This window comes from Pogona vitticeps, chromosome 3 (genome assembly GCF_051106095.1).
Source record: "Pogona vitticeps strain Pit_001003342236 chromosome 3, PviZW2.1, whole genome shotgun sequence".
NCBI lineage: Eukaryota > Metazoa > Chordata > Lepidosauria > Squamata > Agamidae > Pogona > Pogona vitticeps.
In genome coordinates, this window is record NC_135785.1 from 250,980 (window position 1) to 276,420 (window position 25,441).

Sequence of the window (25,441 nt, forward strand, 5' to 3'; positions counted from 1 at the left end):
ACACTGAGGCAGTTGTAGAGATTTTTCCCAAAAGAAAGATCTTAACCACTGAAGCTGAAGCTTTAGCACTGGTTTTGTCAAATTCTTCCAGGCCTGGCACAACGAAGCTTGATATACCTAGCTTAAAGCAGCAAAGGCACTGGGAATTTCCGTTCAAAAGAGTTCTTTTATTTGGACAGGATTCACAGCACTTGAAGGGCCTCAAAGAGGACATAAAGCAGCAAAAGGCCTGGGTGGAAAAAAAGGGTAGGAAATAAAAGGCGATTCTAATATTCCCTTACTTCTTTTCTCTCTTTATATATCTCTCTCTCTTTTTTTACTCACGAAGTGTAGAATCGAAAGAAGGTCCTAATGAGATTGAATTAATTTTCTTTTATTTTCACCCAAGGTGCTGCGGAGGTGGCGGCAAATAAGCGACTGAGGTATCTCTGTGCCCTGGCAGGGCAAGCGCAACCGGAGGGAGGTCCTAATGGACATGTGTTAAAGCTCTAGAATTTTCCAAGGTTCTCTGCGCAGGTGCACTAAAGCCCTTTTGTGTGCATTCACAGAGACCACGAAGAACCTCTCTCTCACTCCTGCTGCGGGTGTGGTGTGTACGGGAGGGCAGAGCACGGGCAGGCGCAACATCTCCTCCAGTCCCCTGCTTGTAGGTATGCAGTGTCCAAGCTGAGAGGGAACAGACACTTGGGGTGGCGATGTAGAAATTAGGAAGGGGGTTCAATCAAGCCCCCACTGACAATGCACCTCACATTTAAACACTTTTACCTAGATTTCATACACGTCCATAATTTTAACTTGTTTAATATTCTGATACTAAGAAAGAAAGTTTGACCAAACTCCGGGAGGCCGTGGAAGACAGGAGGGCCTGGTGTGCTCTGGTCCATGGGGCTACGAAGAGTCGGACCAGAAAGAAAGAAAGAAAGAAAGAAAGAAAGAAAGAAAGAAAGAAAGAAAGAAAGAAAGAAAGAAAGAAAGAAAGAAAGAAAGAAAGAAAGAAAGAAAGAAAGAAAGAAAGAAAGAAAGAAAGAAAGAAAGAAAGAAAGAAAGAAAGAAAGAAAGAAAGAAAGAAAGAAAGAAAGAAAGAAAGAAAGAAAGAAAGAAAGAAAGAAAGAAAGAAAGAAAGAAAGAAAGAAAGAAAGAAAGAAAGAAAGAAAGAAAGAAAGAAAGAAAGAAAGAAAGAAAGAAAGAAAGAAAGAAAGAAAGAAAGAAAGAAAGAAAGAAAGAGAGGGAGGGAGGGAGGGAGGGAGGGAGGGAGGGAGGGAGGGACTTTAACCAGAATTACTGTCTTTTCTCATTGCAAAGTGCCCAAAGCATGACAGATTCGCTTTCATCATTTTGCCTCCAAAGATAGTTCAGACGTAATTTGGTCTAGAACTCCTTGTTCAGCTTTCTGGAAGTCCACTCTCTCTCTCTCTCTCTCTCTCTCTCTCTCTCTCTCTCTCTCTCTCTCTGTGTGTGTGTGTGTGTGTGTGTGTGTGTGTGTGTGTGTGTGTGTGTGTGTGTGTGTGTGAGAGAGAGAGAGAGAGAGAGAGAGAGAGAGAGAGAGACCAGTGGGCACTCTGGGCAGTTCACAGTATCAAATCAAATACATTTATTGTCATTGTAAGTATATATATAGTATACCCATACAACGAAATTCACAAAGACACCCACATGCACACACATAAAAAATCCCCAAACACTCCCCACCCACTAAAAATCCCCCACTAAGAATACAAACATCTACACCGCAGGCTAAGTAACACTGTCCAACTATTCTCTACTGGTGGTCTTTAAGCTCATTATTAAGTGCAATTATAGCTCTGGGATAAAAACTATTCAGAAAACATGTGGTCCAAGTCTTAATTGTTCTATATCTAAACCTGCAACACTCTCCTCCACCACCATCTTTCAAATGAATGGATCATCTTCCTGTCAGCCTTCTCTCCTCCTGTTCAGCTTTCACATAGCTCTTGATCCAATTTTTGATCAGGAATAGAAGTATATGGATGATCTTAGCCTTATTTTTTAAAAATTCGTCTAAAATATTTTATCCCATTTTTCTCCTTAAAAGGACTCCAGGTGGCCTCGGTCTACAGTGACACCTTCTTACACTTGATGACCTTTTCTTATCCCTTCATTGCTGTACTGTATTGCCTAGTCTTTGTCTTCTTCTGATGTCTTGGCTGAGCTCTCCATTTGGAGTGAACCAAGGTATACAAAAATCTCTGTTTCCTATTTCTTCACTGCCAACATTCAAGTTGTGTACTTTTTCTGTATTCATGATTTTTGCCTTCTTGATGTTCAACTGCAGTCTTGCTCTGGCACTTTTTCCTTTCACTTTCACCCGAAGTCATTTCAAGTCATTGCTGATTTCAGCCAATAAGATGGAATGTCATCTGCATACCTTAATGTTTTTAATGTTTCTTCCACCCATTTTCACTCTCCTTCAACTTAATCAAATCCAGATTTCTGCATAATATGTTCTGTGTACAGATGGAAGAGACAGGGAGACAAACAGCACCCTTGTCTGACATCTTTGCCTACAGAAAACCATTATGTTGTAGCTTCCATAGCAGGAAAGCGAGAGCTCAAGCATCCCTGATTAGGGAGGCCCCTCCAAACTCTGCTTAAAAATCTCTAGTGAAAGAGGGCCCATCCCCTCCCACAGTTAAACAGCCTTTATTTTCAGGACGTGCCTCCTAAGGCTTTGGCGAAATCTCTTTTCTTGCCATTGTGAACTCACTACTTTGGGCCTTACCTTTTGCCACTGCAGAAAACAAGCTCACCCCATCTTTCACATGACAGCCTTTCAAATACTTGAAGACAGCTGTCAAAGCACTTCTCCATCCTCTCTTCTCCAAGCTAAACATACAGTACCTAGTTCCCTCAGCCATTCCTTACAGGCCTTGGTTTCCAGAGCCTTTACCATTCTGATCAACTCCTCTAATTGCTGCTCTGCAATGCAACCTGTCCTAATGCACGGCATGTTTATACTGGCCAGCAGGAGCTGGGCTGGCTGGTTAGCCTGCCTGAGCATCATCATCATTCCTTCGAGCTGGGCAAAGGCAGGGGGGAGGGAAGGGACCGGGCAGGCTGGAACAATTTCTTGGCTCACATCATGGTGGCAGTGGTCTTTCCTTCCCGTTGGCGTCTCGGTCCAAGCATGCCCTCTGGAGCAGCAGCTGCCCGAAAGGATTCTTCCTGCTCTTCCTGCACAGAGGGGCCAACACAGCCCTGCTACTCCATTCGGGGAGCGAGAGAGGGGTGTCAGCTTCTGCCCTCGCTCCAGGCAGCCCCTCGGGGAGACGACGCACCCAAGGCACAACGGAAGGCTCAGGAAGAGAAAGGAAGCAGCAGAGGCCTTGTGGCAAAAAGTCCAGGGGGCTTCCTGCTGATTTCCTTCATTACATGAGACACTCAAAACAAAGGCGCCCGCTTTTTCTAGAGGGCTCCAAACTCAGTCTTCAAAGAGAAAGAGAGAGCCATGCTCCTGTAACGAGAGCAAAACTAAAAGAAAAACTGTTGTGGTGTCTTAGGAGACCGGAATATTTGCTTCCTATGGCATGCACATCGGAAGAAAGCTGGCGGTAATCCACAAACGATCACACCAGTATGGATTTGCTTTGAATCAAACTGATTTTTTGACTATTTAAATCAAACCAATAGATTTTGTGACATGAATCATGATTTAAATCAATTTGATTTTTTAAAAATCATTGATTTTTACCCGCCCTGGTTCACACTGAAATAAATCTGTGAGTCTTTAAGGGACCCTAATACTTGTTCTTATGTTTGTTTTCCTGCTGCCAGCCTCACCGAGAGGCCAAGGTCACCTGAAAAACCCATCCCGGTGCTGCTTCTGTGGACAAAGCTGCCCTCCCACGGCCGTCCTCCACCTTCACAGATGAAGCTGCCGGGACAGTCGCCCTGCATGGCGGCAACGCAACGGCCCCCAACGTCTCCCCCAGGGGGTCCCCTTGGACCTCAGCGAGTGGCCTGGGGCTGCCGAGGCCTCCTCCTTTCTTCCAGGAGAGGAACGCTCCGAGTCCAAGCCGCAGAGTCCACTCCTTGTACAGAGGAAAGGCTCCATGGCTTCTTCCGAACTGTGTGACAGCAGGGGCTCTGCCTCACATCTGTGCGGCACTCTGTGCGTGCACACGCACGCACGCACACACGCGCACACACAAAGACGGCACTCTGCCCTTTGTTCAGAGCCAGGGCATGTGAGCACAAAAGCCTCTGCCCGGAGGCTCAGAGCTCTCTCTGCACAAACACAGCCCTGCCAACTCTCAACGTCTGCCCGTCCATTTTAGCATGACAGATAGCTGGCAATTTGCAGCCCTTCCGCCTCTTTCCGCCAGCAGTCAAGGCAGCTCGGAGATTTGATAGAATTGTTGTGAGCACAAAAAAAACAAAAAACAAAAAAACACCTCCAAGGCAGGAGGAGGACTGGGAGGCAAGGGGCTGTCGCAAGGAACACCGAGACCACACCGCCGAGAGGTTCTGAGTGTGGGTTAAAAGCAGACTTCGCCCTCGTGGCTGCCTTTAAAATGTGAATTCTGGCAGGCAGCAAGGAATCTAAAGCACACCAATTCTTACCGGCACTCAGAGAAAACAAGCCCCACTAGAGAGAAAGAGGGAAAGAACGAGGGAGAAACCATCCCCATTCCACCAGATAAAAGTGCTGGCCTCTGCCTGCAAGCCAAGAGAGGACACGCCAGGTAGGAGTAAGGGGGGAAGGAAGTTCCCAGAGGCAAAGCCTGGCCTCCCCAGGCACCTCTGCCAGGGAAAAGGCTCTCCTGGGCAAGCCCACGCTTGCACTTTGGCTTACAGGAAAGAGACAGCCCTGTAGATATATCCCAGTGGGGGCGTAGCGGGCAGAGCGCAGACGAGGATGCTGAATGCCTGGGTCTGAGTCACCATCCAGCCATGGAAACTCACTGGAGGTAAGTGGAACCGATAAAACCCCTCCTTAAATACCTAACTTATCTTGAAGGCATGAGAGCCAGTGCGCTGTAATAGTAAGACTGCTGGGGTAGAGCTCAGAGGACCTGGGTTCAAATCCCGTGACTATTTTACGTGCCTTGAAAACCCTATTGGGGTTCCTGTGATGAACAGAAAGTGACCTGATGGCATGTTAAAAACAAACAATTGTCCCAATGCCCCTCCCACTACATTTGGATGGAGAGCAGGGACTGGATGCAGCCGCAGCAATGGCAGTGGACAATATGGCAAAGGCGGCATTAGGATTTTTAAAAAAAAACCTGTGCAAGGCTCTCTGGCACCAATTCATCCCTTTCAGGAGCTTCTATGCAATGGCTCCCGTCTCCCTGGCCCCAGCAGTCTGGTGCAGGCTACAGAAGGTTGCATCAGAAACCCAGAGGAGGAAACGAAAACAAAGGAGCCCAACAAAGTCCCCCTTCTGCCATTAGGGCTATGGGGTGAGTGGGGTGGGGTAGGGAGAGAAGAAGGCCCTAAGAAAGGAAGAGCCACAAAACTGAAATTGCAGCCTGGTGTCACACAGCCAAGGCTGCTTCTCTTCTGCAGCCTGCAACCTCGGACAGCTCTCTGCCAAAACGCAAACAAAATGTTTGTGCTCAGCAGGCGAGTTGAGTTGCCACTCACACAGATGTTCACGCACGGTCTTCCTCCACAGCCACTGAACCAAGCGGCAGTACGGCACCGCATGCACGCAGAACACAAAGGCAGTCCTGGGAACCAATATACAAAACACCCAACACTTCACGCTAACATGCCCAGTGGGAAGATGGCTAAAAGAAAACACTGAGAATGTTCCCCATCTTCTCAGCACCAGAGAGATGTGCTGCTCTCCCTCCTGCTTTGTTTATCCAGGAGGCTGATGAGGAATTTTGTGGGACTTGAAACAACAGCCTGAACCATAATGTGTAACCTTCTGACTGGTCTAACGAAGGTACAAATCTACCATGAACTCCTTGTGTAGGAACCAATGACAGATGAGGGTTAGCTCAGGACAACCCACAAATACAAAGGATACTGATGAGGAAACTTTCAAAAGTTTAAACAATACAGAACGTTCAGCTTTCTAAAACTGGAGAAAAGAAAGTCAACAAGTGAATGCCAACCAACACTTTCCCAAGGACTCTCAATGTTTGCCTCCAAACATGGGACCCTGCCCTACAAGAACTCCCACCAGAGACCTCCATTGGGGCAGAATTACTAGCATCCGTGAAGCCTCCCAGTGCAGAAGGAAGAACAGCCCTCACGGGGCATTTTCTCATCTACCGCATGTCCTTGCTCCAGCAGTAAGTCAACCCAGGAGCTCCACAAGCACAACAGCAGCATCAACACATCATGACAATGACGACAACCACCCCCACCCCCGTGGTGGGGGGCAGCACTTGGCTCCAGAGGCGGGCTTTCCTACACAGCCTGTCCCTGCTTCTCCTAAGAGAGAGAGAGAGGCAGCGCTCTTGCATGTGTGCACGTAGGCCCGCCCCATCGGCGCTTCCCAAACGGTGACCCTCACGGTGACCCTTTCGCCCAGCACATCCTCCAAGGGAGATGACTTAATCCAACCCCACTGGTATTAAGGCTATTAATACCAGTCCCGCTTGCACAGTAATGCCGCTCATTCAGTCAGAGGTGCCCAAGATTGGCTAGAAGAGAACTCTTCAGACCCACCTTGCATCCAAATATTAAGGAGACCGCGTTGTTGCTACAGGCGACTTTACAGTGGCACAGCATTGGAGAAAAGCAATCCAAGTTTTTAATGCCAGGAGACATCTTTTCAGGCCCAGGAGACTTCATTCGGTTGAGAAAGACGCATTGAGAGGAGATACCCCACCCTGGGCGCTGACATCCCAGTCCAGAGAAAGAAGCCAAGACAGAAAGGTAAGACCCGGTTTCCCATCATATTAACATCCGCACGGCACGTAGGATGCAACTAAATAAAGCAGTGCATTCCTCTGCAAGATGCTGGCCCCTTCTTGAGTCATAGCAACTGCCTCAGACGAAGAAGACTCCACTGCCTCGCCTCCCTTCTGAAATCTTGTTGGTCAAAATTCCCGGGGGGGGCGGGAGGCAGGGGGCAGACAAAGGCACCAGTAGCAGCAGCAACAGCAGCTCCTCCTGCAACAGAGTAAGCACAACACCCTCCTCCATGAGGGGAAAACTAGCGGATCCAGCCAGAAACACTTCGGGTGCTCCCAGTGCCAGATGCCAAACAGGAGGAGGGGCAAAGCACGACAGTCGCCAGCCCAGAGCACGGCATGATGCACGCATGGACACAACCCACAGTCAAGAGAGAGAGACCGAGGCAGGAGGAAGCGCGCGTGCGCGTGCACGTGCACAGAGCCATCCATCCAGGCAACTCTTCCTCTGCACAAAGGCCTTCACAAATGACACCTCTTTTCCTGACACGGACAAATCAGAGTCCAAGCCCATGGAACGGAGGGAGAAAGGCAAGAGGCCAAGACATCTTCTGAGCTCACCTACAGTTTGGGCCACCTGGAGATGGAGAACTACCATGGGAAACAGCCAGCCCTTTTTTTCTAGTCCATTTCACCAAATATCAGCCAAAGGGTTATTTCCAGAACATGACAGAGTGGGTTTATCTGAGCTGTCTCTGGAACAGTTGTGAGGCGGCACAAACAAGAGTTGTTGTAATGCCTTAAGTGTCAGGCAGACCATTATTGGTGTAACCATCTGGATTTGTTTATAGTCCGTTAAAGCTAAAAACGACAATATCCTCACACACAGAAACAGAACTCAATAAGGAACTAATCATCTGGGTATTTCCCTTAGAAGACATTCAAGGTTTTCAGCTTCCACCTCCCCAAAAAATGTCTCCATCCCAGCGACTAGAACTGTTCCAGTTTGGCGTGTCTCAGACTGTGCCACCCAGCCAAAGAAATGGGAGTGGGCAGGGGGTGCCAATCAACCGGACCACAAATAGTGTTGGCCATCAATAACCTATGAGAATCAACACCACACATTGTCACCTACAGTTCCCAATTAAAATACTGCAAAAGACAATTCATGGTCTCCAGTCCATCCTGGAGAGTGGCACTTCCTTCTGCCAGACCTCGGGGGGAGGAAGCCTGCAGTTGCTTCAAAGAAAACCCCACCTCACCCAGCTACCAACAGACCAGATGCAGAAACTGGGAAATGGTAGCAAATCTGGATGGCCACCCTGTCCCCATACCTAGTCTGGCTCTATTGCTGCAGGATTCCCTACAAGGCCCAGCACTCATACCATGAATGCCTGCCCGCCTGCCCGCCTGCCCATTTCCCCCCGCAGGGCGATACAGTATTTGCCAGGCATGCCCTCCTGCATTCTGCACCTGACAAACAAGCTACTCTCAAGGCAAAAGGGAAAGAGAGGGAGAGACACCATCCGGACTCCTGAAACCTTAGAGGCTCCTCAGATGCAACACAACACCCCTTCGAGAGCAGTTGCACTCAGAGCCAGAGGAGGTATGACGACGCACAGCCATGGGAAGGAGAGAATGAGAAAAGCCTCAGAAAAGGCCACAGTCAAAGCGCATGGAGCTCAACCCAATTTTATTCCCAGTCAGAGCAGCACACCCACTGAAATGGGCAAGCACGGATTGTTTCTTTCGCAGGGGGAGGGGGACGGGGGGGGACTGCCACAGCTGGAGAAGGCAATACAACAACTCGTTAAAAAGTAGCAAACATTGGTCCAATTACCAAACTACGCTCTTGTGAACAGGAATCTGTCAAAGAACCACCAGCACGGTCCGTACGGTCTGCCTATCATTTCCTCCTGACCGCACTGTTTATGATTCCCATTTTCACTCCTAATCATATGCATGACGTTTTAGGGTCAGGCAAGTGATGGGAGAATAGGGAGCATCCCCCCCCCCCCCGTTGTCGGAAAACACGACTGGCCTGCAGGAAGCGGCAGAAGGGCAGCAGAGGGCAGCATTGCTCCGCAATGGCTCAGCCCACCCAAGGAACAGATCCTCCAGAGCCTGGGCGGTTCATTCTGCTTCTTCCCGCCCCCCCCCCCGTCAAGTTATCTCAAAGCAGGGGAGACAAGGTCCAACCCCCACCCACCCGACCCCGGCAAACACCTCCCTAGGACCTGCCAGGCCAGCTCTCTGGCTTCCCTGGTCAAGGCTCTGTGCAGGAAAAAGGCCATCGCATGACGTGCCAGCCCGGCTTCCCAAGGTTCACGGCAAGGGTTGCATCTGGCCTGACCGCGAGCAGCTGGCTCGTGGAGACCCGCAAGCACCTTCCGCAAGCAGGCTGACCATCCCCAAGCCAGGATCGCCATGTCAGGAGAAAGCACTGCCAGCCTCCACGGCCGCACAGCTCCGCACCTCCAGTGCCTACACGGCACCAGGTCTGGGAGGACAGTGGGGCACCTGCCAGGCGGCAGCTGGGTGGCTCGGGGCCCTGAGGGGCCTCCCCCACCCAGGGTCAAGCCATCAGGGCTCGCTTGGGTCTCTGAGTTCCAGCTGGCTGGAGGGACCCCACCCGAGAGGCCACCCTCTAAGCAGCCTTCCCCTGAGAAAGAGGGGGAGCGGGAAGGGCGAGACGCTGCGTCTCTTGCTCCCTTGCAAACGCGCACCTGGGCCCCTACACTTCCCTATGCAGATGGAGAGTGCGCTGGCTGGTCAGCCCACACATGAAGTTCAGAACCCCAGACTCCTGGGAAGGGAGAGGGCGCCAAACCGCCTCCAGGCTGCACTTAAAGTCAGGCCCTCCTCCTTTCACGCCGACACTCATTTGGAACCTCAACCATCCCGTGATCCCTGAGGGGCAGGACAAAGTGCAGCAGGCAGGGCCCCTGGGCACACCAGCCAGAAAGAAGGTCCTCAGCCAGCTGGCATCCTGAAGCGTCACCCAGCGTGGCAGGCAAGAGGGCCCTGCAGGCAGTCACTCCCCAAGGCCGACCCACCCGGGAGGCCTGGAAGCACCACAAAAAGCCTTCCCAGCCAAGCCATCGAGGGCTCCTACAATTTGCCTCTCCTTTCCAATGACACTTTAACATGCACCCTCGCGCACCGAGTTAGATGCCCAGGGCCAAGATTTAGGGACCTTGGTCAGCATTCCTCGTTTATACTGACCCGTTGGAAAAAATTCCCAACAGTCCCCAGAAACTTTCAGGCCTGGGAGAAAAAAAAAACCTTTGAGACATTTCTCAAAGGAACTAGCCCGTCTCTCCCTCCAGGGAGCAGTTTTGGCCGCCTGCTCTGCTCCACCCGGGATGCCGAGAACCCCTAGGCTCCCATCATCACATTCGGTTTGCACCAGCAGCCAGCCGTCCTTCCTTCTCTCAGACCTAAGAGTACCAGGCAGCCCCAGGTGGAGACTCTCTGGCTCTCCCAAAGGATTCACCGGCCTATACCTATCCACATTCTCAGACCAAGCAGCTGAGCCACCATGGAAGACAGGAAGCAAGAAGCTACTGCTCTATATCAGAGGAGACCTATTGGCCAACCCCATTCCTGCCCAAGCAGAGGGTCCCAGACAAAGACACTTGGTGTCCACCTATTCCTTGATTATTTCAACCAAAAAAAAAGGAGGGGGGGAGAGAATATGGCCTTCCTGAGATCACCAGGAATTGCAATTCTTTCAGCTCTTTCCCACTGGTTGTGCTGGCTAGGGGTGATGGGTAGCAATGTGCCATTCAGGTTTTTTGGACTCCAACGCCCAGAAATCTGCACAAATTCCCCAGCAGAATCCCGAGAGTTCCAGCCCACAGACCCACACCTCCAGACACCTGTAGATGTGGGAGAGACCCCAAGAGTCACAGAGGCCAAGACCTCCCGAAGCAGGAAACCCCTACCTAAAGCAATCTTAACGTGTGCCAATTTTGTATGTATAAGCTGTTAAAATACAGTGAAGGGGCCATGGAAAAAGTAGCCCTGACAATGAAAGTATATTTAGAAGAGCAACTTGGAAATAATTTACTTTAGTCATTACAAAACCTTTTTTAAAGAGTACCAGAACAATTAGCCTGTCAAACCTACAGTTCAATGCATTCCAATGGGGGGGAAAATTCATCAAAAATTAACAAAGAGTCAGAACAAAGCCAAATTAAGTTTGCAAAGGTCTTACAAGGTGCACTAACGATCCCAAGCATTTAAAAGTTTTTGAACATTTTAAGACACTTTAAAAATAGCAAAAACGGACATCGCAAAACCATTGGAATGCATTGAATAGGCTTCAATGCATTCCAATGGGGAAAACATTGTTTCGCTTAGCGATGTTTCCTATGGCGATTTTCGCTTAAGGACGGTAATCCGTTCCCATTGGAACGGATTAACCGGTTTTCAATGCATTCCTATGGGAAATGGTGTTTCGCTTAGCAATGTTTTCCCCTAGCAATGTTTTTTTGGGAACCAATTAACATCGTTAAGCGAGGCACCACTGTAGTAGCTAGGCTACTACTCTGGGCGGCCAACAGAATGACACACAGACATCAACAATGATGATGATAATAACAATAAAACAAAAGGGAGAAAAGGGGTTTCAGACTTAGCTATAGGAACCCCAAATGAAAAAAGGAAAATTCATGGCAGACGGGTGGCAGAAGGGATACAAAATATTACTTAATGAGGGGCAAACTACAGAAAGGCTTTGGGAGAACAACCAGGTGCTACAGTCAGCTCTGATGTCACCTGTCTTTCAAGGGTTTGGAGGGAAAGATGTCATCCAATGGTGGTCGGAGGGCGGGACATCAGGGGGAGGAGCTGTGTTGTATATATAGAAAGTGAGAGTTGGATGTGGGAGAGAGGAGGAGTTGGGTTCTGTGTGAACACGTCTGGAGAGCCTGTATAAGCTTGAGCCTTTCGTTACCTGATTACATGATATGTGTGTTTTACCAATCCATGTGTACCAATCAATAAACATTTAGTTCTTTTATTTTTAAATCCATTCCTGTCTGTGTGACTCAATTCAGGGAATGGTTGGTGGCAGACTACCGGAAGTGTAGAAGTGTGGTGACGTAGCGACCTTCCTTTGTGAGGTGGAAGGAGGCCGTTACACCAGGTCTTCAGTTGCCTCCTAAAACCCAGGAGGGACGGGCAGGGAGCTCCAAGGGAACCAGTCACCAAAACAAAGGTCCAGTTTCAAGTGACCGATTTGTGGGGGGAAGGTGGTCACTTGGCGCCTCTCAATATAAGAGGTGTGGGTGGATGGGTAGATGTTTCTAAACAAGGTCCTAAACTGTTAAGGGCTTTAAAAGTTAACAATAGCACCTTGAACTTGGCCAGGACAGGGGGGTTTATAGGATCATAAAGAGATGGTTCCAGAGACCAGCTGGGCGGCAGCAGCACATCTTCTCTACCTGCTGCAGCTTCCGATAAGGCATATATATTAATGATATAATACCACATTTCCCCCACTCCTGCCACAAAAAAGGCTTCCTCTATCCTCAGGTCTGGATTCGCCTATAAAGTTGTTTTAGCATGAGCGTGTAGATCAAACTGTAAGTGGAATCCCTCTTGAACCACATTTAAAAAAAAAAAAAAACAACATCTTCCGTGTGAGATCCATTCAAATACTCGGTGACGACTCCTGTATTGCCTCTCGGCCCTTCTCCTATCGAGGCTAAACACACCAGGTTTCCTCAGCGTTACCTCCCAGGGCTTCGTTTCCAGACCTCTTGCCCTTCTGGACCTTGTCCCTCCGCTTCTTGATATCCTCCTTTAAGCAGTGGTACCCAGAACTGGAGGCATTACTCCAGGCGAGGCCTGGCCAAAGCAGACGAAAAGTACTATGTATTGCCTTCCTTGATCTGGACGCCCCCCCCCTCCTGGTACACTCTTCTACAGCATTTTTCTTTTTTTGTCGCTGCATCACACTGCTGGCTTATGTTTAGTTTTAGCTCTACTAAAGCTCTATCAGCCCAAACATCTCCCTAAGTAGACACGGGTCATTCTGACCCCAAAGGGGGTCACAAAGTGTTTTCTGGGAGGTTGCTAGGCTTAAACAAACCAGGGGCCCTACTATGAATTAATGCTCTCCTATACCCCAAAAGACTCAACCCTTCTAACCAAAGCCTGCATCAGCCTTGTAAAATAAAGGATGCGGTTTCTCCACCGAGTCAATCCACCACAAATTCTGTCTCCCCCTTTTTCCTAGCATTATTGTGTTTTCCTGGGTCCGTTAAAAATGGCTCTTTATGCAAACACAGCAGGGAGGTCACAGGTTACTTGGCTACTATAAAAGATTATTGCAACTTGGAAAAGGTTGGAAAACAGCACCTTAAAAGCTCTACAGAACTTTATAGAGTTCAGTGGAAAAATCAGAAGCCAATGTTCATCACAGCTGGCATTTACATCCCCCAAAAAACACAAAAGGTTAACTCCAGAATGAAACCAAGCAGCCATTGACAATCATATCAAAATTCATCCAAGTATCAAGGTATAAGTCTTTCCATTGTTGTATTGATCCCAGGCAATATCAACTTGTCTAATTCTATAAGCTCTATTTATCTACAATGCTTCCATATTTCATGTGCACAAAAATACTTCAAAGTTGTTGCAAAAATACAAAAGTCACCCACTCCAAAAGATATGAATAAAACTGTAGACACAACCACTTAAAAATAAATCGCCATCCAAAAGTCTCACAACTATGAAAAACTCTAAAGAAACAATTAAAAAACAAAACTTAAGTGTAGGCAGAAATTAAATCAAATCATGTTTGAATTCAAAAATAAAGAAGTGTAAAAGAGGCATATTGAACCAACAGGGAAAACTTCTCAAGAACATATCATTAAAAAGTAAAAAACACTGTAATGTAAGTAAGCTTTAATCTTACTTTAAAAACATGGAAAACTGTCAAAGTTATCAAAAATAAGAATATATAAAGTAAAAAAAGTATTTCTTAGACTTTAAGCATATTAAAAATACACACAAAGAAAATTACTCTAAGTGCTCATCCAGCCAAGCCAGCCTTGTGCTAGTTTAAATCTATGGAGAAAAACCCATGTTGATTGCCTGTTGCACTGCTACATGATTTGTTGTTGGTTTCCCGTGGGGGGAGCATGGTATGGAGCCCTGTTATGTTGATGAGCTTGAATGCCTATGACCGTGTGCCTTATTTCACTATATTTAGAATATAGTGGTCTGAAAACAGAAGGAAGCTAGTTACAGTGGTGCCTCGCTTAGCGATGTTAATCCGTGCAGCAAAAATCGCTGCTATGCAATCTCATCGCCAAGCGATTTTTAAAAGCGTTTAATGTGTTCCTATGGGCTTAAAAACTCACCTTATGCGAAAATCCTCCATAGGGGCGGCCATTTTCGGTGCCTCTAAAGCAAGGCAAAACAGCAGGCGGCCATTTTGGAACCGCCAATCAGCTGTGCGGAAATGGGGCCTTTGGGATGATCGCAGGGAAGCGCTCCCCCGGCGATCATCCCAAAGGCCCCATTTTCGCACAGCTGATCTGCGGGGGCTTTGGGATGATCGCGGGGAAGCGCTCCCCCGCGATCATCGCAAAGCGAATTTTCCCCATAGGGGCCATCGCAAAGCGATCGCTCTTGTAATGGCAAAAAGTCCATCGCAAAGCGATTTTGTTGTAAAACGGAGCGATCGCTATGCAAGGCACCACTGTACTTGAGAAAAGACTCTACTTGAATTATCAGATAAATTAAATTCTTTAGCATGACGGAACAGTTCCAATGCCTGCATTGGGTTTCTCATTTATTTATTCGTTTGTTTAACTGATACTGTCCTACCTTTTCACCCTAGTGGAGACCCAAAGCAGAATATAATTTGAGAATTACATTCCCAAATATATTGTTAGATACACAGAAATAATCTTCCAGTGACTTTAGATCAATTTTTTTCAAATCCCAAATCACTGTAGGTCAGGATAAGGTAATGGAAAACTCATTACCATGAAGGTATATATGCGATTCCTGCTGTTTGTGACTTACCAAGCCTTTACAGCAATAACATGTGTGGCCTTATTGCAAAAATGCAAGGAGACCTCTCTGAGTGCAGCCCACAGTGCTCTCTTGACTGCCTGTGGAACAAATGCAACCCTGGAAATTGTGGGGGGCTTTCTTTCCCCTCTCACGCACTACATGCGTGCCCAGTCACCCCACCAGTGGACTCTTAAGTCTAATCTGAGACAGCAGGAAGAAGGCAAGGAAACCCATTGTGCTAGCACTACTTGACGGGCACCACATGGGATCTGGAGTTCACTATAAAAACGTTGCAACCATTTACCAAAAGGGGAAAACAGAATCTCCTTCTTAAGATCACTATACGTCATGCATGCCATCTCTCTGCTGCATGCTGCAGGGACTGGGGAAGCTGAATAGAGCACTCTGAACTTGACAGCTCGTTTCAAACATCTGTTTGGCAAAATACCCTGAAGCATTAGAAAGTCTTTCATGCCAATACAGTACTACAGATTCAGAATAAGCACCAAGGCAAGTGGAATCCAGATTTCTCAGGGGTTCAGTTAAAAGTTTTTCCTCTTTGCATGTGTTCTTCTCATGGGTTCTTGAAATAAATCACAAGATTATCTGAGGTTTGTTTGAATAAAACAGAAAGGTTTTATTTCAGAGTGGGGGTGCTGCTACCTCCCCTAACGCCCTGCCCCGGGAGGGTCTCCAGAGGCAACTGTCTGATCACGTTGCTGGGTATAGAAAGTTGGGCCACACAAGCTTGTTTTGGTCTCATCTGGCCTTAGCATCGATCCTACCTTCTCACGTTAAATGGAACTCACCCTCCCTTGTTTCACCGTCTGCTTTGGAGTCTGAGAAACAGATAATGAAAAACAAGGTTTTCTGTTAAGGATTTCACTGACTGGCATGTATGGAAGTGATTTCTTATCTAAAATGTGTAGCCTGCAATGTGTAGCCTGCATAATTAACTTGTAAACCGCCCAGAGAGTGCTTGAAGCACTATGGGGCGGTATATAAGCAGCATGCTTTGCTTTGCTTTTTTGCTTTGATAGCTTCTAGTATTACTAGAGTACTGACATTCAAATGGACTCTCATTCAAACAGTAACAGAACACAGTAATGCAATTAAAACAAAAAAGCACAGAATAGACGTTACTGTTAAAACTCATAAGAACCTTCTGTCAGATGACCAGACAATTTCCTGTAATTTCTGTAATACAAAGATTTGCTGGATATACCTTTGCAAAACCAATTATCAGTGGCAATCTGGGGCTCTAATCCCCAGATCTGCACACAGAACAGAATGAACTCTTCCAGGGGTGCCATTAAAGGTCACAAAGAGATCAAGAAAGCCCATAACAAGACAAGACAAAATCACATACACAGAGGTTTCTACATTCAAAGAAGGATGGACAAACGGTTCCTAGTTCTTTCAGTGACATCAAGCCTGCATCTGTTACAAGTGCCACTTACTGTTTTCTCAGCTCAAAATAGAATTCTGGCAAAAATCACAGCAACAGGTAAACAATAAATGTAATCTGTTTCAGCCATTACAATATTCACTCGAAGATGACACCCTTATGAAAAAAAAAACATGAAAAGGTTTTTCTCCTGTTAGAAACATGCAGCTACTCTAAGAAGCTGTCATCAGTAATCCAGCAAGAGATTCTGATAAAAAGCCCCCCCCCATTTTATTCTCACTTAATAACAATAATCTTAGAACTGCTGGAGACCTCTCCCAAAAGGGAGAAGAAGGTGGTCTGACCGGATCTCACATGCCTCATGCGAAAGAGGACGGCCAGCTGGAGCTTAGAGCAACGCTGGCTGCCTTTCCAAGTCCAGCTTCAAAGGGACCTCTGTTCTGATTCACCAAGCTGGACAGAGAGGGGAAAGGGTCTGACCAGCAGAGCTCACATTCAGTCCCAGGACCCTCGTACATGGGAAAGTGGCACCAGCACAGGTCCGTGTAACGGGATGCCAGGGGTTGGTTCCTTTCGAGTCACAGACATTGGGATAGCTCCATTATACAACACTTTAAAATGTTATCCCTAACAAAACCTTCCTCCGCTTTTGTTGAGGAAGAGTGGAGCACAACAGGCTACACAGCACTAACACAAAGATGGGGACCGAACCCGCAACCAGCCTAGGGGCCACCTTCTCTGCCCCATATTCATTCTAACATCAGCCAAGGTTTCCTGGGCCATTGTCAAGCGTAAGCACTACAATAATTGTGTTGTATCTGCTGTAATTTCCATACCCACGTTTCTTCCCAACTAACCAGAGTGAGCTTACAAGCTTCAAAGTAAACCGGAGATTCTTGCCTCATTAATTTAGCCACCAGGTTTGTAAGGAGAGCGACTGAATATCAAAAAGTCATTCCCAGATGTGAAATGCCATGCCATCAACGACATCTGCCCGGTAAGCAGCCTCTTTATTTTGGGGGCATGTATAAATGGATAAACTTTTACCATGTAATCTCACTCTTATTTCTGAGGAACTGGACTTGATCCACAAAAGCTCACATTAAAATATAACCGTTAGTCTTTAAGATGCCACAACCACTTTGTCTTCTTTAATTTTTACATTTGTTGTTTTTACCTGTTTTGCTGTTCTTGCCTGATGTGAGTAAAAAAAGGTTGAAAATTGTCTGTAACAAGCACCTGAGTTCTACACATGAAACAAATAAAAGATGCTAGAATCCTGATGCCTTCAAAAGCACAACATTTTATGTTGGGGGGGGGGAGCCACAGTTCATGCACACTAGTCTCAAATCCCACTAGCCGGGCAGGATCCTCTGGACTGCCTACAGAACCCTTCCATGACATAGAAACGGACGCAGAGGCTTCCACAAACGCAGAACAAAGCCCTGCAGAGAGCAGCTGCTTCTTACCTTGGTGGTGACAATACACAAGCAGTCCATTGTTCCAGCACTGCCAATGAGTTTACGGCATCTCTAGCAGTGGGCCAGTGGCCAATTACTGAAAACTCCAGGGGCAATAGGAGACGGCGCCGCACAGATAGAAGCAAAGCACCAAAACTTGCTACAGAACTGAATCTCAGAGGCAGAAAAATAATGGAAACCTAGAAAAACAACTGCAAAGGAAGCAGGCGGCTTCTTTCCTGACTTTTCTGCACAATTCACAAAGGTCTTGCTTCTTCAAACAGCTTGCTACCAGGCTCCCTCTCAGAAAGCCGCTCACAACCTTTTTATTCAGACCAGTTTCTGAAGAGTCCATGGACCGGCGGCCCCTTCCTTCTCCCGGCGTGCCCAGTTCTCAAAACGTCTTCTAGGAGATCAAAGCTCCAACTACTGTACAAGCAAAGATTGCTCCAGTTAAGCAAATTTAGGTCCTGGATCCAGTAAGATAAACGAGATGGAATATTCCATGTACAATCTTAGGGAGGGGAGGAGAGAAAACAGAATTCATGTTGCTGGAGAAGAAAAAAGTGATACCCTGCAATGCCAAAAACAAAATCTCAATTCCCACTATTTTTAGTAATCAGCCTTCCTTGCAGTCATCAGACTCAGGAGGGTGTGGCTCAGTGCCAGGGCACAGGACGCTCTGCATGCCAAAATCCCAGCGCACATATGTATCTCCCTCCCCCCAAATTAAAGGGCCCTCAGGTAGTAGGGCCAGGGAAGAAACAAGTCTGGGCTGGCTGCTTTTGGCAAGGGGGCGCAGTATGGCCTGGCACTGCGTAAAACAAAGCCCACACAGCCAAAGTGAAGAGGATCCAGAGAGACCCCCAGTGTTCTGCTCTCCATTTCCTCTCCATGCTTTGTGGCTCACATTCCAAACCAGAGGCTGCTGGAGATGGGCCACTCAGTTACTTCCCTCTCAGGTTTCTGCTGAGCCTTGTCCCAGGTGCTGCCCCACCACCCACCCCAGGGCAGACAGACGGGGTGGAGGGAAAGAAGGGGCTCCTCAGTCTTCTTCCCCACCTCCGTCTGGGCTTAGCAACAAGGCTCGCCGTGACAAAGAAGAGACTGGTTCCACTGCCACTGGATGTGCTGTGACTGTGAAGACCCCGCCGTGCCCAGGCAGGTGCCCCGTCTGCACAAGAACAGCCAAGGACGGCATGCTCCTTTCCTCCGCCCGCACCTCTGCAGCTAGGAAGAGCTTGGGGGGGCCCAGTTTCTAACGCAGGCGCCAGCTCTCAGGCAGTCGAGCCATTTGGACAAAGCAGCTCTTCTCTCCTCTCCTTTTGCACAACGCTGGATCAAGCCCTCTGCACAAGCCAGCCAGGCTGGTCTCCCGAACAGAAGGAGCCACGTCCCGCCCAAGGGCACGAACAGCTTCTCCAGCCAGGACCTCACCCCCCAACTACCCACAAGTTCCAATGGCCAGTGCTCTCGAGAGAGTTACAGAAGCAGACGTCACTCGCAGACGGCAAGAGTGCAGAGCTCATCTAAAACCTGTGCCTGCGCAGTGAGGAATGTCCGTGTCACCCAGGAGAGGACACCCCCGGTGCTCCAGCACCAACGACTGTACAGCTCTGCCCCACTGAAATCGGGCCACCCTTAATGTGAAATACGCGCCTGGCACCTTGCAGGTAAACTGATGCTGCAGCTAAAATGGAGTCCAAGCCAGATCTTTAGGAGGGAGGCTTGGCTAAGCCTGACAGTAAAGGAGTATTCCCATGGGCCTGCTCTGGTCGCTGCTTTTAAGAGTTCCTCTCCTAGGTTTTCCACTGCCTCTTGTGTTAGCCTCTGACATCTTTCTTGTGAAGCATCCTTTATTGTTTTTTTTAAAGGCAAACATATTACATTTGCAATAAAAACTGCTGCAATGGAATCACAAGAAGAACATTAAGGTAAGAATAATAAAACAGCCTGGCATTTGAGGACACAGCAGCCTGATTACGCCCACCAGGTGCTCTGGTTCCTTGCTTAGCTTCCTGAAACCCCTTCCTGAAACCTCTTTCTGTAGCAAGAATTTTAATAACAAAGTAAAGAGACTAAATAAAAGAGAAGGAGGCATTACTGTGGCCACAACCAGAATTCAACTGATGAATTACCAGGAAAGCAAACCAGGAATTTAGCAGAGTCTGAACAGGTGCTGCTGAAGGCTTCCATCTAAACTCCCTAAACACCTAAAATTCTCTGGTTTTCTCTCTGGTTCTGCTTTTTCAAGCCACAGGTGAAACCTTTATAATTCCAAGCACTTCGTAAAAGGTTTTACAGTATGTTAGAAACCTTTGGGCTGTTTTGTTGCTAAATTTACTTTGCTAAATAAATTTTATTTCCCTAACATGTTGCATTCTACATTCTAATTTGTAAGTACAGTACACTACCTGGAAAACTTTGGTTCCCGAGTGGCTTAAAAACATAAAATAGAAAGGAAAAGTTCCAAACCTTTTCCCAGCTGCATTTGATAAAACCTTGCAGCTACATGTTGAGCAACTGAAGTCTCTGAACTACCTTCAAAGACTGCCCCAGATAGAGAGCATCATAATAACATAACTAGGACATGAATGACAGACAGAAATTAATTATGCCATCTCATTTTTATGCCCCTTTTATACAATCATCTTCCTTCCGTTACTTACAGTCAAGTATTTCCCCCCCTTCCTTGAAGTTTTACCTTTCCTGCTGTAAAAGATGACAAATATTTCCATCATTCATTACAGTTCTCGATCTGATCAGAGACGGATCTCTGCTGGACCTGGTTTTGTAAAGTGAATTCTACTTGGGTCCTCTAAGGTCTCTGAAACACAGGCCTTATTGCTCAGCCAGCCCTTTCCGGTCCTTTGGGCCTTGATGGGCAGCAATGGCCCTCCAGGCAAGGGCTCTGTCCCACCTCCAGGACCGAATCTGGGGGAACTTTCTGCAGGCAAAGCATGGGCTCAGATACCTAGACAGGATCTCAGCCAAGAACTGACTTCACCTCCAACACCTTCATCCTCCTTCTAAGACAGTGCAGTTGTGCGAACCTTGGTCCCCAGACATTGCAGTTCGAAAAAGTCTGGCTGTGGTGTCGAGAGAGGGAGGGGTCTGTGAGGTCTCTTCTAAAGCACCCTAATGTATCTCAGCTCAGCAAACTATAAGCCACACCACTCAAAGGAGCGCCTTTTGCCAAGGTCATCTACCTACTCCACTAGGTCCTCCCAAGCAATGCACCTTCAGGTGGCCACTCCAAAGGAAGTCAGGAAATAATCCACCAGAGGTACAGCCTTCTTTGCAGTGGCATCAACACTCTGGAACCAACTCCCATTGGAGCTGCGCCTGGCCCCCTCCCTCCCTCCCTCCCAATGTTCAAAAGGCTCCAGAAAACATTGCTGTTCAAATATGCCTTTCATTGCAAGTCTGCCTGATTTTTTTTCTTTTGATTTTATGCTTTGCATTCCGCAATCATTTTGCAAATTACACCTCTTGTAATTTGTGTATTGGTACATGTGTGTTTTGTTTAATTTTATGGGTTGCGAGGGAGGAAGGAATGAAGAAAGGAAGGAAGGAAGCAAGCAAGCAAGCTGTCTCGGCCAGAATCAGATCACTTCAGATCAGGCAATCAAACCAAAATACCAAAAAAACACACACAAAAAAAACCTTCTCCAACCCCCCCAAACCGAAATACAAGCTGAAAACCTCTGCTGGCTCTAGACAAAAGCAGGAGAGAGTCAGATTCTCAGGCCAGAATAGGGTTCAAGCAGACAGCAGCCTCTGCCCCTCCCATCACACCTACTAGAGGCACCAAAATGAGAACATAAAAAGCCACAGGAAGGAAGCCATCTACATCTGGAAACAGGTCAGATGGGAAGCATTGCTCTTGCATGTTTTTCCTCCCTCAGAGTCATGGCTCAAAAGGCAGCCATTTGGTGGGGGTGGGGGGCACACATCCAGAGAGACTGTGGGAAAGAGGGTGGAGGGGAAGGATTTTGACTTAATTGTCCTCTTCCACGTCCAATTAGTTTGCCGTGAGCTGTCATATACTGTAGCGGGAAATCCTGATCCTAAATCTGACCTCCCCAATTTCCTTTTTTTTTTTATAATTTTATTTTCAAAACTATTGGGTAATGGGGAAGGAATACAAAAGGCAAAGGGCAGTGGGGGTGTGTGGAAAAAGGGTTTTGAGAATAAGAAAACATCAAATGCATAATCATTCAATCTTTCATATCAAGTATATAAACATCTAATCTATTCATGTTCCAATAAAGGTTCATCTTTCTTCTTCTTTTCTTCTTCTTCTTTTGACTATTTTGACTATTTTGTCTATGTATTAACCTCTTTAGCTTTCAACTTATACGTGTAATACAGCTTAAATCTATGTTACTCCCACAGCATCAGAACACCAAGGCCAATTGTGAAATATATCCCCTCTTTCACCCTCCTTTTTTCTTGAGAATACACTCAACAGACCCAAAATAATATAAATTCTGCTCTCCTCTCCCCTTTCCTCCCTGTGCTTGTTTTGTTTCTGCGACTCTTTTTTCTTCCATATTTTAAAAGGGGGAACGATATCATTCAAAATTTGCTTTTCAACCTCAATTTTCTTATCTGCTATCGCTACATCGCTTACTGGGTGGCCCTCCATCCCTTGTATATTATCTGATATCTTCATCAATACAGCCGGTTCTGAGATCTCTTTTTGGTGTAATTTAACCTCCGCTACCTTCCCTCCCCTAGAGCCTCCAATCACGTCTTCCATCTGGTCAATATAATAATTTACCTGCATGAATTTTTGCAACAGTGACATCTGGAAAGAGGTTTTCCAGTCTAGCCACCGATCTGTAATTTTCTCAGGGGGAGGTTCCATTTTCTGTTTCCACTATTTTCACTTAAAATTCCCTCTCCCCTTTACCCCAATACACATCCAATATTTCTAATATTTCACCTTGCAACTATACAATATTAGCAATAAGATAGCAGGTACATTCAAGTAAGAGATGGAATCTAAAACATGAATCTCTCAAGTGTCTTTGTAGTCCAGTCCTTTTCCACGTCGCTGATAACTTTCAGACCGGTTGCTTCTTCTTTTCCCTTCTTTTCTCTTCTCCAAGTTTGTTTTAACCTTCACCCGGCAAGACTCTATTATTAGAATGTCATTTGTCAAGGTCCCAGTTCAGTTCAAACCACATAGCCCCCAGTTCACAGCTCACAGTCCGTTCTTCTCCCTTTTACTTCCAGAGGCTTCCTTCTCCTCCCCCGAAAAGGGAGGTCCAGCAATCAGGATCCCGGCAAATATATTATCCACGGAAAGCAGAGTCCCACACAGTCTAAAAATATATATCCAAAGAGGAAAAGGGTCCAAAGTGAACAGCTTGCAACAGAATTTATTTTTTCAAAGCCTGTCAGTTGATTCTTCAAGAGTTATTTTTCCTCCTTTAATGGAGACACGAGCTATTTCTGCCTGGCTGTTCCTTTAGAAATGACTCGACCTTCAGCTTGAGTAAAAGCTGGTATGCTAGGAATGCCGCTCCTTATCTCATTTGGTCATAAATTTGCACACAATCACTTGTTCTTTATTTAAAGAGGTTTTTCATAGAACAAGGGCTTCCACTTACTTTGATGTATACTTTCGCCATGCTTCTGTTTTCTTATTCTCGGCGAACGGAGCTGTCTTTGGCTAGTTGCCAAAAATGGCGCCCGTCTTCGTCTGTGCTGATGTGAATTTCCAGAAGAAAGACAAATTGAGTTGCTGCCCAATCTTCTAACTTCTGTGGCTCACCAGCTGCTGCAGAAGGGTCTCTCCTGACTCTTCCTTGGCCCCCCCGTTTCTGGGAGGGTCCCAGACCGAAGTGGTTCTAGCTTTTCCCGGGAGCTATTCCCGAGAGCTGCTAGCTTCACCAAGACGAAGCTCCTCCCCCAATTTCCTTAAGGTCCTCATGGGCAGGTAACCCTCACTCCAAGCCCTGCAGTGTCTGAAAAGTGAGCATCCGCACTTTGAACTGTGCCCAGAATCAGGCTGGATGTTAGCACAGATGGCAGGATGCTGGCAGAACATGATCCTAGCAGTTCGTCCCACTGAGCAGCCTAGTCCTTCTGTCTTGGATTAACGGAGGTTTCAGGACCACTGGGAATATGTGAAGTGCCCTTCTACTTAGTAATAACTACCAGAACACACATGCATTAAAACAGGGAGTTTAACAAAACACAGAAAGAGCCTCGTGGCACAGTGGCTAAACTGCTGTCCTGCAGCCAAAACTGTGCTCACAACCTGGGGTTCAATCCCAGGTAGCGGCTCAAGGTTGACTCAGCCTTCTCTCCTTCCGAGGTCAGTAAAATGAGTATCCAGCTCGCTGTGTGTGGGGGGGGGGGGGCGGCAATGTGTAGCCTGCATAATTAACTTGTAAACCGCCCAGAGAGTGCTTGAAGCACTATAGGGCAGTATATAAGCAGCACGCTTTGCTTTGCTTTAGAAATTGGTATTGCTATACCATCTAGTGACTAGTGACTTTCAGATTCTAACAACCTTACAAACCAAGCACCTCCAAAACATCCATTAACATGAGCATTAACAGTCCTGATCACATACTTCAAACAAAAAGATGTGACTTTCTTTACTGAGCCAATCCATCTCATGTCTGGTCCTTCCCTCTTCTTGCTGCCTTCCACTTTTCCTCACAGTTATTGCCTTTTCCAGTGACTCTTGCCTCTCATGGTGGGGTCAAAATACATGAGATGGTAGTTTAGCCATTTTAGTAACCAGCAAGAGTTCATGTTAGATTATCAAGAATCGCTTATTTGCCCTGGCAGTCCATGGCATGGATAAAGCTTTCCACTGACATCACATTCTGAAGAAACAGATTTCAAAAAATCCTATTTACTTTAAAACACAAGAAATAGTTGACATTTTAGTTCACATCAACATCTCATGATACAAGGAAAAGAAAATGGGAGATGGAAGACAACCAATTGTACAGGAGTCAAGCACCTTATTCAGGAAAGTAGGCTGACATTTCTCCCCAAACAGCAAAGGAGTTCCTGCAACAAATGTCCTTCCTGTCTCTGGATTGCACTAGATGTGACATAGGTGTGGATCATGTCCGTGCTAGCACCCCTACCTTGTCCGTCCATCCCTTGTACAGAGGGGGAGGGTGTCTCGCTTGCAAAGGACTCACTGCAACCACACTGATATAGTGTGTGCTGCTGAACAACTCAAACCCAAAATGTGGGAACATGTGAGTCTTACCTGGCCAGAGCCAGGGACTCAGGCAGGCCACCTTCCCAATAAGGACAGGGCTGGCCTTGCAGGACAACAGAGGGGGCCCCACAGAGGGCCAGCTTGAAAGCTATACGCATCTTTTATCTATCTATCTATCTATCTATCTATCTATCTATCTATCTATCTATCTATCTATCTATCTATCTATCTATCTATCTATCTATCTATCTATCTATCTATCATTGGATTTTTATCCCACCCTTCTAGACAAGAGTCTACTCAGGGCAGCTCACAATATATTGTGCATAAACAACTTAAAAACAACAATTAAAATCTACAATAATACTATAATCAAGATGGGATAAACAGCAAAACCAAGAAAAGTAAGTCAAGTATTGGCAGGAGGGAAGGCTTGCCTGAAGAGCCAAGTTTTTAATTGGCTCTTGAAAACACCCAGCGAGGGAGGCAGGCAAATCTCTGG

The 25,441-nt window shown here is 46.8% G+C and overlaps 1 protein-coding gene and 1 long non-coding RNA gene across 11 annotated transcripts in view; both read right to left on the bottom strand.

The window, feature by feature from the left end:
• Positions 1-25,441, bottom strand: part of DLG1 (discs large MAGUK scaffold protein 1) — a 120,051-nt gene that overhangs the window by 86,910 nt on the left and 7,700 nt on the right. For 2 of the 10 annotated variants that reach the window (XM_078389692.1, XM_072996437.2), the window contains exon 1: positions 17,748-18,392. The exons of 6 other annotated variants lie outside the window; for them this stretch is intronic. In XM_078389692.1, the coding sequence (XP_078245818.1) occupies positions 17,748-17,777 (30 nt within the window). In that variant the 5' untranslated portion in view covers positions 17,778-18,392. Of the gene's footprint in view, positions 1-6,645; positions 7,194-17,747; positions 18,393-25,441 lie in introns of those variants that run through there. 2 more of the 10 variants (XM_078389691.1, XM_078389690.1) reach the window with 1 other exon arrangement.
• LOC144587950 (uncharacterized) lies at positions 22,824-23,452 on the bottom strand. The gene is made up of 2 exons (XR_013543218.1): positions 23,360-23,452; positions 22,824-23,071 (listed from the first exon to the last, which is right to left on the bottom strand). It is a non-coding gene; the product is annotated as an uncharacterized LOC144587950 (long non-coding RNA).